This window comes from Rhinolophus sinicus, linkage group LG03 (genome assembly GCF_036562045.2).
Source record: "Rhinolophus sinicus isolate RSC01 linkage group LG03, ASM3656204v1, whole genome shotgun sequence".
Classification (NCBI taxonomy): domain Eukaryota; kingdom Metazoa; phylum Chordata; class Mammalia; order Chiroptera; family Rhinolophidae; genus Rhinolophus; species Rhinolophus sinicus.
This window is the reverse complement of record NC_133753.1, coordinates 161,176,628-161,191,841: the sequence shown is the minus strand read 5'-3', so window position 1 is coordinate 161,191,841 and position 15,214 is coordinate 161,176,628. Positions and strand designations below refer to the sequence as shown.

General features: G+C 36.2%; 1 protein-coding gene across 5 annotated transcripts in view; it reads right to left on the bottom strand.

Moving 5' to 3' along the window:
* ELOVL7 (ELOVL fatty acid elongase 7) overlaps positions 1–15,214 on the bottom strand; it is a 76,242-nt gene that overhangs the window by 11,831 nt on the left and 49,197 nt on the right. For 3 of the 5 annotated variants that reach the window (XM_074328914.1, XM_019743475.2, XM_074328915.1), the window contains exons 3-6: positions 12,872–13,062; positions 9,122–9,202; positions 8,166–8,222; positions 5,746–5,851 (exon numbers count right to left, since the gene is read on the bottom strand). In XM_074328914.1, coding sequence (XP_074185015.1) covers positions 5,746–5,851; positions 8,166–8,222; positions 9,122–9,202; positions 12,872–13,062 — 435 coding nt within the window. The remainder of the gene's footprint in view (positions 1–5,745; positions 5,852–8,165; positions 8,223–9,121; positions 9,203–12,871; positions 13,063–15,214) is intronic. The other 2 variants (XM_074328917.1, XM_074328916.1) reach the window with 2 other exon arrangements.

Below are 15,214 nucleotides of genomic sequence, written 5' to 3'. Positions count from 1 at the left end.
ATGCCTCATTAATGCTGTACTCTGCTTCACAAACTTTTCCTTCCTGAATACAGTAAATAAAACTTCAGCGAATCCTTTAATTATCACAAATTTCAAATCAGAAGAAACTGAATAAATGAAGCTTAACAACTTCCCAGCTTTTATTACTTACATTTGGATTAGTCTTCTTTCCCAAAAGAAACTTAAATAAATAAATTACAGTGGTGTGAAAACACCTTTTCTAGGGTGATTAAAAATAGAACAGTTGTCTATTTCTGATAGTTTAGGAGTCAAGCTGCTTAACAGGGTTTGAGCTAAATCTGAAGTCTATTTGTGTCTCACGATTATATGCACTCAGGAGATCTACTGCACTCTTGATAATGAACTACGTCAGAGCCTGTCTCACTAAGACACCACTTCTCCGTTTTTCGGTGGAAAAGGGTCTATTGTCCATTCAGAAGATCTCACCGTTTAAATACCCTAAAAAGATGATCCTATGGAAAGGAGTTTATCAAAACACTAGTGTGGCTTAGAGTGTTTAGTAAGGATTACTGATCAAAATAAGCCATCAAATAAAATTCATTTGCATATTATTTTCTAATGAGTTATTTTAATAAATTTGTTCACAGAACAATCACATTTTAATTAGTAACGTTGTTCACATCTTCTTTGGAAGGCTTTTCTAATAAAGTATTTTCTGAGCTTGCTTTCTTTTTTACAATAACAGCTCTGAAAAGCCAAATCTTAGAATGAATTACAATTAGAGAGTCATTACATTTTACTCATTTGGTTTGGGAAAAATAAAGGAATTACCTGGGTAATTACCATAATTCTCCATATCTCTGGAAGGGAGTTTGTACATAATTAATATAAAAATCTGCCACAGAAATATTTTCATTATATTCAAAAGAAAAGCTGGATTGCTATTATTCCTCTTTTCTTTTAGTCTTGCAAAGTCAGAATGCCTAATAGAGGTGAGCTATTCACAGAAATGTTTAAAGCATTATCTAATATGGGCTGCGGGCCCACTTGAAGACATCTTAAATTTAAGAAACAAGCATAAATAAGTACCCCAATCAGCTTTGGCTAACAAGAATATGTCCTTGGAGATACTACTTATTTAAAACTTTGTGATAAGGTAAAATTACTTAACCTGTTTTTTTTCTAGTTCTAGATGCACAAAAGCATAAAACTAAAACCAAAGAAAAGGGCCTGTTTGCCAAGCTTCTTTTTATTACTATTTTTCACTTATTATCTTTAAAATTATTTTTTTCAGTTACAGTTGACATTCAATATTACTTTATATTAGTTTCAGGTGTACTGCATAGTGGTTAGACATTTATATAATTTATGCAGTGATTTCCCCCAATTAGTCTAGCATCCACCTGGCACTAGCCATAGTTGTTGCAACATTATTGACTACATTCTCTATGCTGTACTTTACATCCCCATGACTATTTTGTAACTACCAATTTGTACTTCTTAATCCCTTCACCTTTCACACCCAGCTTGCCATTCCCCCTCCCATCTAGTAACCATCGGTTTGTTCCCTGTATCTATGAGTCTGTTTCTATCTTGTTTGTTCATTTATTTTGTTCTTTAGATTGCACATGTGAGATAATATGGTATTTATCTGTCTCTGTTTTATTTCACTTAGCCTAATGCACTTTAGGTCCATCCATGTTGTTGCAAATGGGAAGATTTCATTCTTCTTTATATCTGAATCATATTCCATTGCATCTCTATCTATCTATCTATCTATCTATCTATCTATCTATCTATCTGTCTATCTATCTATCGAGATACTATCTCTTTATCCAATCATCTACTGACGGGCACTTGGGTTGCTTCAATACCTTGGATATTGCAAAAAGTGCTGCAATGAACACAGGGGTGCATGTATACTTTCAAATTAGTGCTTTGGATTACTTCAGATAAATACCCAGAAATGGAACTGCTAGGTCATAAGGTAGTTGTATTTTTCATTTTTTGAGGAACCTCCAAACCATTTTCCATAGTGACTACACCAATTTGGAATCCCACCAACAATGCATGAGGGTTGCCTTTACTCCACATCCTCTCCAACACGTGTTTGTTGATTAACTGATGATGGCCATTCTGACAGGTGTGAGGTGATATCTCACTGTGGTTTAAACTTGCATTTCTGTGATGACCAGTGATGTTGACCATCTTGTCATATGTCTATTGGCCATCTGTGTGTCCTCTTTAGAGAAACGTCTCTTCAGGTCCTCTGCCCATGTTTTAATTGGATTCTTTAGTTTTTTTGGTATTGAGTTGTGTGAGTTCTTTATAAATTTTGGACATTCACCCCTTATCAGATGAATCATTGGTGAGTATCTTCTCCCATTCAGTAGGATGTCTTTTTGTTTTGTTGGTGGTTTCCTTTGCTTGGCAAAATTTTTTTAGTTTGATACACTCCGTTTATTTATTTTTTCTTTTGTTTTGCTTGCTTGAGGAGATAGATCAGAAGACAATATTACTGAGAGCAATATTTTACTGACAGAGAGTTTACTGTCTATGTTTTCTTCTAGGAGTTTTATGGTTTCAGGTCTTACATTTAAATCTTTCATCTATTTTGAGTTTATTTTGTATATGGTATAAGAGAGTGGTCCAGTTTCTTTTTTTTTTCTTCTTTTGCATGTATCTGTCCAGTTTTCCCAACACCATTTATTGAATAGATTGTATTTATCCTACTGTATGTTCTTGCCTCCTTTGTTATAGATTAAATAACCATATAGGCTTGGGTTTATTTTTGGGTTCGCTATTCTGTTTCATTGATCTATTTGTCCATTTTTATGCCAGAACCATGCTGTTTTGGTTACTATAGCCTTGTAGAATAGTTTGATATCAGGTAGTGTGATACCTCCAATTTTGTTCTTCTTTTTCAAGATTCCTCTGGCTACTTGGAGTCTTTTGTGCTTCCATATAAGTTTTAAAATTATTTCTTCTAGTTCTGTGAAAAATGGTAGTTAACTGTGGGTTTGTTACATATGGCCTTTATTATTTTGAGGTATGTCCCCTCTATTCCCAGTTTATTGAGTGTTGTTATAATAAATGGATGCTGGATTTTGTCAAACACTTTTTCAGCATCTATTGCTATGATCATATGATTTTTATCTTTCATTTTGTTTATGTGGTGCATCATGTTAATTGATTTGCAGATATTGAACCAATCTTGCATCCCAGGAATAAATCCCACTTGATCATGGCATATGATCTTTTTAAATATATTGCTGAATTTGGTTTGCTAATATTTTATTGAGGATTTTTGTGTCTATGTTCACCAGGGATATAACATAGCCTATAATTTTATCATTTTTTTTGGAATGTCTTTCTCTGGTTTTGGAATCAGGGTAATGGTAGTCTCATAAAATGAGACTGGAAGTTTTCCCTCCTCTTGAATGTTTTGGAATAGTTTGAAAGGGATAGGTGTTAATTGTTCTTTGAATGTTTGGTAAAATTCACCTGTGAATTTAGCCATCCAGTCCAGGACTTTTGTTGGTTGGGAGTTATTTGATTACTGGTTCAATTCCCTTAGTAGTAATCTGTCGGTTGAGATTTTTTATTTCTTCTTGATTCAGTGTTGGAAGATTGTATGTTTCTAGGAATTTAACCATTTCCTCCAGATTGTCCAATTTTTGGCATATAATTGTTCATAATATTTTCTTATAATCCTTTGTATTTCTGTGGTGTCAGCTGTGACTTCTCCTCTTTCATTTCTGATTTTATTTACTTGGGTCCTCTTTTTTCTTGATGAGTGAGGTTAAAGGTTTATCAACTTTGTTTATCTGTTCAAAGAACCAGCTCTTGGTTTCATTGATCTTTTGTATTATTTTTTAGACTCTATTTTATTTTCACTCTGATATTTATTACTTACTTCCTTCTACTCACTTTGGGCTTTGTTTGCAGTTCTTTTTCTAGTTCTTTTAAGTGTAAGGTTAGATAGTTTGAGATTTTTCTTGCTTCTTATATTGCTATGAATTTCCCTCTTAATACTCTATTTGCTGTGTCCCATAGATTTTTAGGTCACTGTGCTTTTATTTTAATTTGTTTCAACAGGTATATTTTGACTTCTTCCTTGATTTCATGGTTGGCCTATTCATTATTTAGTAGCAGGTTATTTACCCTCCATGTGCTTGTGTGTTTTTCAGGTTTTTTTCTTGTAATTGATTTCTAGTTTCATACCATTCTGTTCAAAGACGCTTGATATGATTTCAGTTTTTTTAAATTTATTGAGACTTATTTTGTGACCTAACATATGGTCTATCTTGGAAAATGTTCCATATGTACTTAAAAAGAATGTATATTCTGTTACTTTGGGATGAAATACTCTAAATATATTAATTAAATCCATCTGATCTAGTGTGTCATTTAGGGCCACCGTTTCCTTGTTGATTTTCTGTTTGGAAGATCTGTCCATTGGTGTCAATAGGGTATTAAAGTCCTCTATTATGATTGTATTACTGTTAATCTCTCCCTTAGTTGGTCAATATTTGCTTTATATATTTAGGTGCTCCTATGTTGGGTGCCTAAATGTTTATAAGGGTTACATCCTCTTGTTGGATTGATTCCTTTATCATCATGTAATGTCCTTCTTTAACTCTTATTATAGCCTTTATTTTAAAGTCTATTTTGTCTGATATAAGTATTGCTACCTTAGCTTTTTTTTCATTTCCATTCATATGAAATATCTTTTTCTATCCCTTTACTTTCAGTCTGTGTGTGGCTTTTATTCTGAAGTGGGTCTCTTTTAGACAGCATATGTATGGGTCTTGTTTTCTTATCCATTCAGCCACCCTATGTTCTTTGATTGAAGCATTGAATGCATTTACATTAAAGTGATTATTGATAGATACATAGTTACTACCATTTTATTATTCATATTTACATTCTTTTTATTTTTTCTCGTTCTTCTTCTTAAAGAAGTCCCTCTAATATCTCTTGTAATATTGGTTTGGTGGTGATGAACTCCTTTAGCTTTTTCTTATCTGGGAAGCTCTGTATCTCTCCTTCAATTTTAAGTGCTAGCCTTGCTGTGTAGAGTAGTCTTGGTTGTAGGTCCTTGTTTTGCATCACTTTGAATATTTCATGCCAAGCCTTTCTGGCCTGCAACATTTCTATTGAGAAATCATCTAACAATCTTATGGGAACTCCCTTATAAGTAACAATTGTCTTTCTCTTGCAGCTTCCCAAGCTTTTGATTTAAACTATTTGTGACTTGAAAAACACTATCAAAACATCTTTTAATGTGGTAGGATATTTAAAGGTAGTTAGGAAAACTGCAATTTGACACATCTATAGAGAGTTGTTAGGGGTTAGGGTGTGTATCAGCTATTGGAAATTTGAAGACAAGGTAGAGTTAGAACTTGAGATGAACAGTCTCCCTTCTAGGAAACATATAAGGGATTGATATCTAAATATACTCCTATAAAACCAAGGCTTTCAACATTTTATTTATTTAACAGAACTATATGGAAAATGAATAAAATCCAAACAAAACAACTGAAAAATATGTGTAGAAGACTGTTCCCCACAGTCATGCATTTCTATAGAATGGAGGGTTGGGGAGGGATCTAGGTAAGAATCCTGCATATAGGTTTCAAGTAATAATGAAAGCCAGAAGTTTGATCAAAGTGACTCTTTGATGTTTTGAGTTGCTTTTAAATCAATTTAAGGATAGATTTTGTGTTTACAGCATACAAAAATGTTATTGATAACATATGATCCCAACTCTCCCTTGGCTACCTGCAGCAAATTTGACTCCAAACCACCAGGTCCATGGCATGATGGTATGATGGAAGACATGCAGAAAAGTCACTTGGGTATTTTTCTTACGCAGAACAAAAAAGATCTGAAATAATTTAAAGAAAATCAAGTTCATATAAAATCATGCAGTAATTTATCTAATGTTATAAAAATATTGGCAAAGTCCAAACTAGTTCACATCAAAATTTGCTTTGAAAGGATTGCCTTATGGAATGCTCAGAGGAGCAGCTGATTCTCCAAGGGGCAGTTCAAAGGCTTATTAGTATGAAGGAACTTAGGTATGATGCCTACTCATGGGAGGATCAATAAAAAGGTAAAAATAAATTGTAAGCAGACTTGAAAATCAAAGCTATAAAGTGAAGAATATGGCCAAAACTTACTGAAAGAAATGTTATTGGTAGAAAAAAAAATCCACATGGATTTTTAAGTATATGGAAAAGCAGGGAATCTGAATTCTTATGACTGAAATTATTCTACATGGCTCTCAAACACATCCTACCAATTTACACAGGGTTTTAAGCAAACTGAAAGAGGACTTGCAACAAATCAAAAGTTAGCAAATTATTATGAAAGTGAAATAAAAAGGGAAAACTTAAAGAGCTCATTGGGGAAATAGGATGGAAAAGAAGTAAAGCTGCCTAGGTAAACTGAGAAAGGCAATGAAGGCACCACCCAGACTGAATGTACCCAGTGGTTTGCAGAAATTCTGCAAACAAACAAATGAATGAACAGAAAAGATTTGAGGGAAACTTTCTTCTTTTTTTTTCCCAAAAACTATTCAAAAGCAGAATTAAATGTTCAAAAAAACACTCGAAATTCGGAAGACCAGTGGTGAGTTAGACTTCTAAATATGTCACTAAACAAAGTAGAAGAAATAAAACAAAAATATTTGTAGGAGTATTTCAGAAGTGTGGTTTTTAGGAAGAACATGGAGGCGGCAACAGTTTCCTATGGCAGCTAGAACTGAGAACATACAAAGCAGAAACAACAAAGCCACCATGTATTTGCTTAAGCATGTGGCAGAACAGCATGGTGCAACAAAAAAAGCCATCAACAGAAAATCAGCATCCTCATCCCAGTAGCAGTATTCCTTCCGGTAAGTCACTTAACTTCTTGGCTTCAATGTATTTTCAGACTGAGGGCTTTGGACTTTAATGCCTCAGTAGTTCTCAACCCTGGCTGCATATTGCAATGTCCAAGAAGCTTTTAAAAATAGCCATCCCTGGTCTCTACTCTAGACCATCTGGCACCAAATCTCTGGGGATGAGGCCCTAGCTGTTTTGCTTTCTAATGCAGTTAAATCTACTGGACCATGAGAGTTGAGAACCACTGGACAACAGCAGGGGTTCTCAAAGTGTGGACGTTGGACCAACAGTAATAACAGCACCTTAGAACTTGCTAGACATACAAGTTCTTAAGCTCCACCTAAGATGTACTGAATCAGAAACTCTGGGGGTAGGATATAGAGATCTGTGTTTTTAACAAGCTCACCAGGGGATTCTAGGGCATGCTCAAGTTTGAGAACCACTAGACTGATTCTATGTTCCCTAAAGTCCTTTCCAATTCTAACATTATGCGTAGTCATCTGAGAAGGTTAAAGCATGTTGAGATTTGCTACAAGAAATGTAGTGAGAGAGAAGAGAGAACACACTTGTCCGTTTTAGGTCCAGGGCTGATTCCAAATAACTAACACCCACATGCCACAAAGATACAATACATATCCAGCTTTTCTACTCTGGAAAGAACAGTGCATGGCTTTCTCCTCTCTCTATGGACCCTAATCCATGGCACTTGTTTCTCCCAGGGTCCAGTCACCTAAATTCAGAGTTGATCATCAGGCAGAGAGAGAACCCACTAAGCATGGACTTTCAGGGCTGCTGGAGGTAGTTTTGCTATTACCGAATTACTGATATTCCAGCGGTAATTCAACATTCAATTAAAAATAATGGCAAAAACCACAATTACTTTTGCACCAACCTAATACTTTAAGTTTATGAATTTCGAAGCATTTATCCTCCTAAAGGAGTATGAATGACACAGTGCTCTGATATGAAGAACAAAAGGTGAAATGTTCTCTGCGCTTTGTTTTCTAAAACTTGCTTCACAAAACAACTGCCATCGATCTACATAAAAGATAGTTTTGTAGTGTATGTGACAGTTACATACTTATCTTAAACAGGTGTTATATACTTAAGAAAACCTTTTGGAGTCTACAACAGACTGAAAAATAAGCTTATCCTATCTATTCTCTAAAATTACTGATAATAAAAGGTAAAAGATAATAGTAAGTCTGCTGGAGGAGGAGTGATAACCAAAGTTATCAGACAACTGAACTCATAACAGTTAATTGCTTTCACGGAAAATCAAACATTTACTAAATGTGGTGACTACATACTCACAGTATCTAATAGCTCGATGAATTTGGAGAAGTAATAAAGCCAGCAAGTGCGTGCCATCTGCAGAAACCACATAGATATGAATTTATTTATTTATTTTTTACATAGAAGAAAATTTTCTTTTTTTAAATTTTGGCAAAAAACACATAACATAAAATTTACCATCTTAACTGTTTTTATGTGTTCAGTTCAGTGGCATTAAGTACATTCACATTGTTTTGCAACCATCACCACCATCCATCAATAGAACACTTTTTTAATCTTGCAAAACTGAGATTCTACCCATAAAACAACTCCCCATCATCTTTTCCCCCTAGCTACTCACAACTACCATTTTACTTTCTGTTCTCTGAAAGAAGACTACTTTAAGTACCTCATATAATAAGAGAATCACACAGTATTTGTCATTTTGTACCTGAATTATTTCACTTAATGTCCTCAAGTCTCATCCATGTTGTAGCATGTGTCAGAATTTCCTTCCTTGTTAAGGCTGAATAATACTCCATCATATGTATATACCACATTCTGTTTAACCATTCATTCATCAGTGGACACTTGGGATGTCTCCACTTTTTGGCTATCGCGAATAATGCTGTTTCATATAAATATGGGTATATAAATATCTCTTTGAGTCCCTGCTTTTAATTCCTTTAGGTATATACCCAGAAGTGGAACTGCTAGATCATATAGTAATTCTACTTTTAATTTTTTACAGAAGCATATATGAATTTACCTTTAAATGCAAGAAATTTAAAAAGACAATTTTTCATTTTACAGAAAACAATATACTTGACTTTCTTTGATTCTTTCCAGTAATGTTTAGCTTTTGTTCTTTGAATACTTATATTCTAATAATTGAGTCATTTACTCATTCTGAGTTTACATAAAGTGTTACAAATAGAATCCAAATAGTTTTAACATTGATTTTGAATTACAAGTTTTTCCAAAGAGAAACTTACCCTCAACGCTGTAGGTGACCTGGAATAGTCAACAATTTCACATCGAAATGAATAACCTGTACCCCAGCCAGACATCACAAACTGTAAGACAACACATGAATATTAAAGAAGGAAGCACTTACTCAAAAACTAAAACAAAGGTAGTTTTGATTGTCTCTTCATTATGTTCTCAGCTAAGTCAGCAGTCAGTGCAAAGGGAAAGGCAGGCTAGAACAATTATGAACTAGGAATTCACTTGATAAGAAAGCAACAAGAATTTTTAAAATTGTAAACTTGTATATTATTTATATAAACTGTATCTGGACTAAGATGCCCATTCATTCTAATACAGTGGCAAACAAAATGCTGGGAGTGCTTTGCTTAAACAGCAAAACTGGTAGGTATATGCTAGGATGTGTACATATATGTCTATCAATATATGCCTGTGCATATGTTTATATACTCGAAAGGGAATAACTGGATCCGAATTCAGTCTTTTCTGGTGATTTCCAACCTTCCCAATTAGTCAAATAAATGCGCAAACCAAAATTCCTCAATGTACTCAGAAGATGGTTTCAATGACTGAGTTTTTCCTGTCCTCAGCTAGTGGGTGTAATGTGAAGTGGCAATCCACGGCTCTGAAAATCAAGGTTGACCAAATGTAAGACTCAGGTATTCCTTTTGCTTTGGGTTCACATGAAAAGAAAGGAAAATCTCAACAACAAAAGGGCAATCTAGCAAGCCTTAATTCCAACACCCCCACGAAGTGACCTCAGACTACTAGAAGAAAAAGCCTATTGTTGATAAATCTGAACTGTAGTTCAAAGATTACACTGACATTCTTTCAGTACGATGGTGGAAAGGTCTTCCTTTAAAACAGTATCTGAAAATGAAAAACTACAGGCTACAATTTTAAGTTCATGCCTATATTAACTGTTTGGCTTAATTTAGAGTTCTGACAATGGGGTCAGTTCTTCTCTCCTCTGACATCCTATTCTCACAAGTGCCAACACTGTCCCTAGAATGTCTTGTTTCTCAGTATAACGTTTATATCATCTTCTGCCACTTTATATTCCTATTTTTAATTACTGTTAAAGCTAAAATGACAACTTTACAATAAATTAACTTCTAAAAGCAAAGGTTTATGAGGTATTATCAGAATGGTATTTTAATGGAGAAAAGAGAAGAAACAGAGAAGAAAAAATCTACTTAGACTGTGGTATTTTTAAAACACCATCCTTATCAGATGGGTATTAGACTTATTAGAGTGATCACTCTGTAAGGCATAGAAATGTCTAGTAATCACTCTGTTGTATACCTGAAACTAATATAGTATTATATGTCAATGGCAATTGAAAAATAAATTTTAAAAAATTAAAAACAAATAAAAATACAACATCTTTCTCTGAAACAAGCTCCTAGCTTGATTCATAACATAATAATCACACTGCTAACTTGGTAAGATATGAAATCTTGAAAATTAAAATGTGGAAAAAAACAAAAACGCATAGACACAGACAAAAGTTTAGTGGTTACCAGAAGGTAAGCAGGGAGGAGGTTGGAGGATGAGGGTAAAAGGGACCAAATATATGGTGATGGAAGAAGAACTGACTCTGGGTGGTGAACACACAATGGGATTTATAGATGATGTATTACAGAATTGTACACCTGAAATCTATGTAACTTTACTAACAATTGTCACCCCAATAAACTTTAATTTAAAAAAAAAATATTTCATGCGTGAGAAAAATCTTACAAGCACAAGTCAATAAATGTTCTCTAAGGAACAAGGGAGTCTAGTACAGAAATGACGACTTCTGTGCCACAAAGTTCTGATGTGTCAGTGAGCCTCCTCATATCCTCTTGAGCTCAGACTGAACTTGTGACTGACGTAAGTACCACTCTAAGCCCATTTACTTAAACTGGGATGACTGATTCTCCACTTTTCCCTAACCCCAAACAAGCACGGCGCTGAACGGGCGAAACTGAGGAACTTGGCCTTCTGTGGGTTGGGTCTTCACTGGTCTTTCCTTATTAGTGTCTGATTGGTGCCAAGTAACCAGGGCATTCGAGCCATCACTATAAAACGAGGCCTATGGGTTCCTTCAGTCTAACGTACTTCAGTCTCAGCTTGTTCATCTTTGCCCTGCGATCCTAGTGGAGGTGTTTATTCTGTAGACCAAATGCAGTCATGCTGCACCCAGTAAACCAGATGTGCAGATGTGTATACATGCTGCACAGCTGTCAAAAGTCTTTGTTTAAACAGAGAGAGGAACTTAGTGCTTTTCTGATATTACATTTAAGAACATTCTAAAAGTCTGTGGAGCTTTTCACACATATGTCTATATTTCAAGCTTTCAAGAAGAAAAAGTAATAATTTACATTTAGCAGGTAATAAATCCCAAAATGGGCATATAAGTAATTCTAGTATTAGAGGCTAATGGGAGATAGAAACTCTCAAATTCAGATATTTTTAAACTTTCTTTTATGCTGTAATTGCTATACTAGGAATCAAAACTTACTGGTTATAACTGAATTACTTCCTAAAAAATGTATTTGAGGACATCACATTCAATGACACAATCAGACACAGATCATAAAGGGAACTGAGAGACAATTTGGTTCAATCCTGATTCTATAATATGTGAGAACTGAAGAACAGAGAGATTAAATGACTTGCTCAAAATCAGGGAGCTAGTTAGTAGTGTAACTGGGACTAACTAGCTCCTGGTCTCCTGGCTTCCAAGTCTGATTTTAACACCGTCCTATTGTAGGCCATCTCCTATCTCTACTAACACGCTAAGAGCATGTATTTTCTCTGCTCCCCACCCAATTACTCCTTCCCTTTCAGTTATTCATGCTCCAGAAAGGTGGCCTTTGAGTTAATTTTGGAAATAAAGTAGAAGAAACAGAAGGCAGAAAAGTGAGTCCAGAATTCAGGGAGGCAGGTGAGAAATGAGGCCAGAATACATTTAGGGTGACCGAATCAGGTGGGTTCACAGAAGGAATCAGGTGGGAAGGATGCATGTGCAGAGGCCACGGTGTTGAGACAGGCCAGAATCCCGCTGGACTCTCCTGAGTCCCAGTGTGAGCAAGCACAGACTGTTGCAGAGGAAGTAAAGCAGGAGCAGAGGCAGAGGAAGCCAGCCAGCACTGAAAAAGAAGCAAGGAAGCTGAGAAAAGCAGGTAAGTGAGGGTGGCTGAGGCACATTAGTAGCAGAGGGAGAGAAGAGAATCCATGAGTCTGTTTTGGGTCCTGAAAGATCCCCATCTCTCTTACTGACAATTTAGGGACAGGCTCCCTCACCTGCTACTTTGTGTGAGTCTAAGTTCTTCATTTCCCCAAAGCCCAGCTAAACCACACCCAAACCGTCCACCACCTTATAGCTCCTCAGAGCGTGTAGAAACCAAAGGTTCCTGCCATGATGGTGATAAGTCATTAGAGTTAGATGAGCTCTGATGTCAGACAGACCTGGATTCAAGTATCAGTCCTGCACTTACCAACGGTGCTACTTTGAGTAAGTTACTTCATTTCTCCAAGTCTGAGTTTTCTTAAAACTAAAGAAATGATTCATTCAATCATCTAGTAAACTACTGCAAGTCTGTCTGGTCTATAACGAACAATTTTTGGCTAATCCCTGCTCTAGTGAGCTATGTTTCTAAACTTCTTTAAATCTCGGAGAGTTTTATAATCATAACAAGAAACATGATGACAGATAAACAGGAAGACTCAGGCAGAATTCTCCCATTAGGAATACTGAAGACACTTGCCTCATAACACATATACACAGAAAAGAGTACTATGAAAAAATTGTACGTTATCATCGCTTTCTTGAGCTCAAAGGGCTTTCGGTTCTCCATGAGCTTTGGTCCCAGAGAAGTGACAAAATAGATATAGAGCCCCAGGATGATGGTTTGTGGTAGAGGCGAGGACATGAGGAGCCAGTCTTCGACTCTTGGATCTAAGAGAAAAACAAGATGTCAGTGCACATCCACTTAGCCAAAAGGTAACTGACGGCAACCAGCATTTCTTTCCGTGAGCGCCTAGACCCTAACTTTGACAGAGGGCTATTTGGGCAATGATCACTACTCCCTTCAGGAAGGAGAAATCACCAGGGATAGTGAGGGGGCCTGAAACAATGAGCCTGTTAGCACCCTATGCCTCGAAGGGCAAGGGACGTACTGGAGAACCCAGGCGAGTCCTATGGAGAATCCCGGTGGAGAGCAGCTGTGACCTTCCATTGAGAGAATTCAGGCAGCACAAAGCAATTCTATGTAAGGGGCCAGAGGAACCGACACCCCAACACCACCCTCCTCTCTCTCTCTCTCTAGTTTTCTGGGGCTCTCCACAGGCTGAACCCAACCAGAATCCAGAGGGAAGGGGACAAAGCCCATGGATATAGTCTATACTGGTCGTTCTCCAGGGCCCAGCATAACGGGCAGGGTAGAGCTGGAAGCAAGAAAACACCTAGCAAGATCCTACAATCCATCTATAGCCACTCATAGAATTTTAGAGTTTCTCCATCCAGACATTCCTTTATATGTTGAAGTTTGTTTTCTGTTTCTTACCTTTCTTCTTTCCCCAAGAAATTTGGGACATTTCCATATGTACTGTATGGCAGAATTGAAAGCAACCTTAGTATCACCTAAGAATCTAAAATGTGGGTTCTAGGTATTCAAAACATGGGCTAGTCAACCTGATATTTTGACCAAAAAAAAAAAAAAGTACGTTATCATCGCTAGCCTCACAACAAGTAAAATGCAATTTACCCAATCACTGCTAGTTCCAGGCCAGTAGAGTTAGATGAATTAAAAATGGCAACTCAAGATGAAAACATGTGATTAATTCTATAATAATTTTAGGTAGCTCAGGGTTAATTTTACTAAATTGACTCATAAAGCCAGGGTATTATAAAGGAAAAGAAGTATGGACAAATTTCCAGGTGCAAGACTCAAAATTGAGTCTTGACTAACCTTAGGTTGCTAAATACCATCATTTTTATGAACTGGAAAAGAGAGATGGGAGAATACAGCCCTTTCTCATTTAAACTGCCACTGATGTAGCCAATTACCAAAAAACTATGAATACTCTTCAAGTCTGACTTCCTTCCCAATGCAAAAATTTCTTCAATAGACTCCATGATAGATGACTCGGCTGGCCTCGATTTTATTGCTAGGGAACATGCTCCCATTAGACACTCGAATGTTCTAGGGTATGGCTTTAGCTATTAAAGATAATTTATCCTATATTCACGTGGGCTTTCCTCAAAAATAGCAACAGTATGGATGACTTTTATTTTTTTATTTTTTCTTTATAAGCAATTTTAAACGTTTCTGTTAGCACACCTCTTTTGTATGGTTGAAAACTAGGGGTTTTAAAAAGTGTCAGTAAAGGAATTCCTGAATTAGAGATGTATTTCATTTTACTCTTTTATTGACTCAGCAGGGGGGAGAAAATCAAATGACATCATCTTTCTGTTATTCCACTGGTGGCAGTAGAAACAAAACAAGCCAGGAAAAGCACGCTGGGCTGGCTCAGCAAGCAGAAGAAAATAATTTTAAAATAAATAACTTTTTCCTGTAATTTAACATTTTAAGCACCCACCTTTTTTTTTTAACCCTGTGTGTGACTTTCAAGTTCTATAGATTAAAGAAAAAATCATTACATTCTTTGGGGAAACCAGTTAATTTGATTTCTTGTTATTTTAAAGCAAATAATAAAACAAAACAGTAAGCTTTTTAGTCCTATTTCAGCAAAGCTCTCGAGTCAGCTGGCTTGGGCTTTGATCCCGGACCCTCTACTGACTCCTTATGTGACCTGGGGACATTGACTTAACTTCTTTTTGCTTGTTTCCTCATCTGTAGATTGGACATAAAACAGCATATATCTCATAGAGGATTTCGTGAGTTCTTGCATGGAAAGAGCCCCGCACATGCTCAGTAAGTGATGCTACTACTGCAGATCTCAATTCTGTCAGCACAGCAGCTTCACCTCGGGAGTGTCAAAAGTCAAGTGGCCAAAAAACGTCCCTGATCCAACTGAATCAGAATCGTAGGGTATGGGCCCCCGTCACCCATATTTTGAGAAAACCTGCCCAAGTGACTATGATGAAC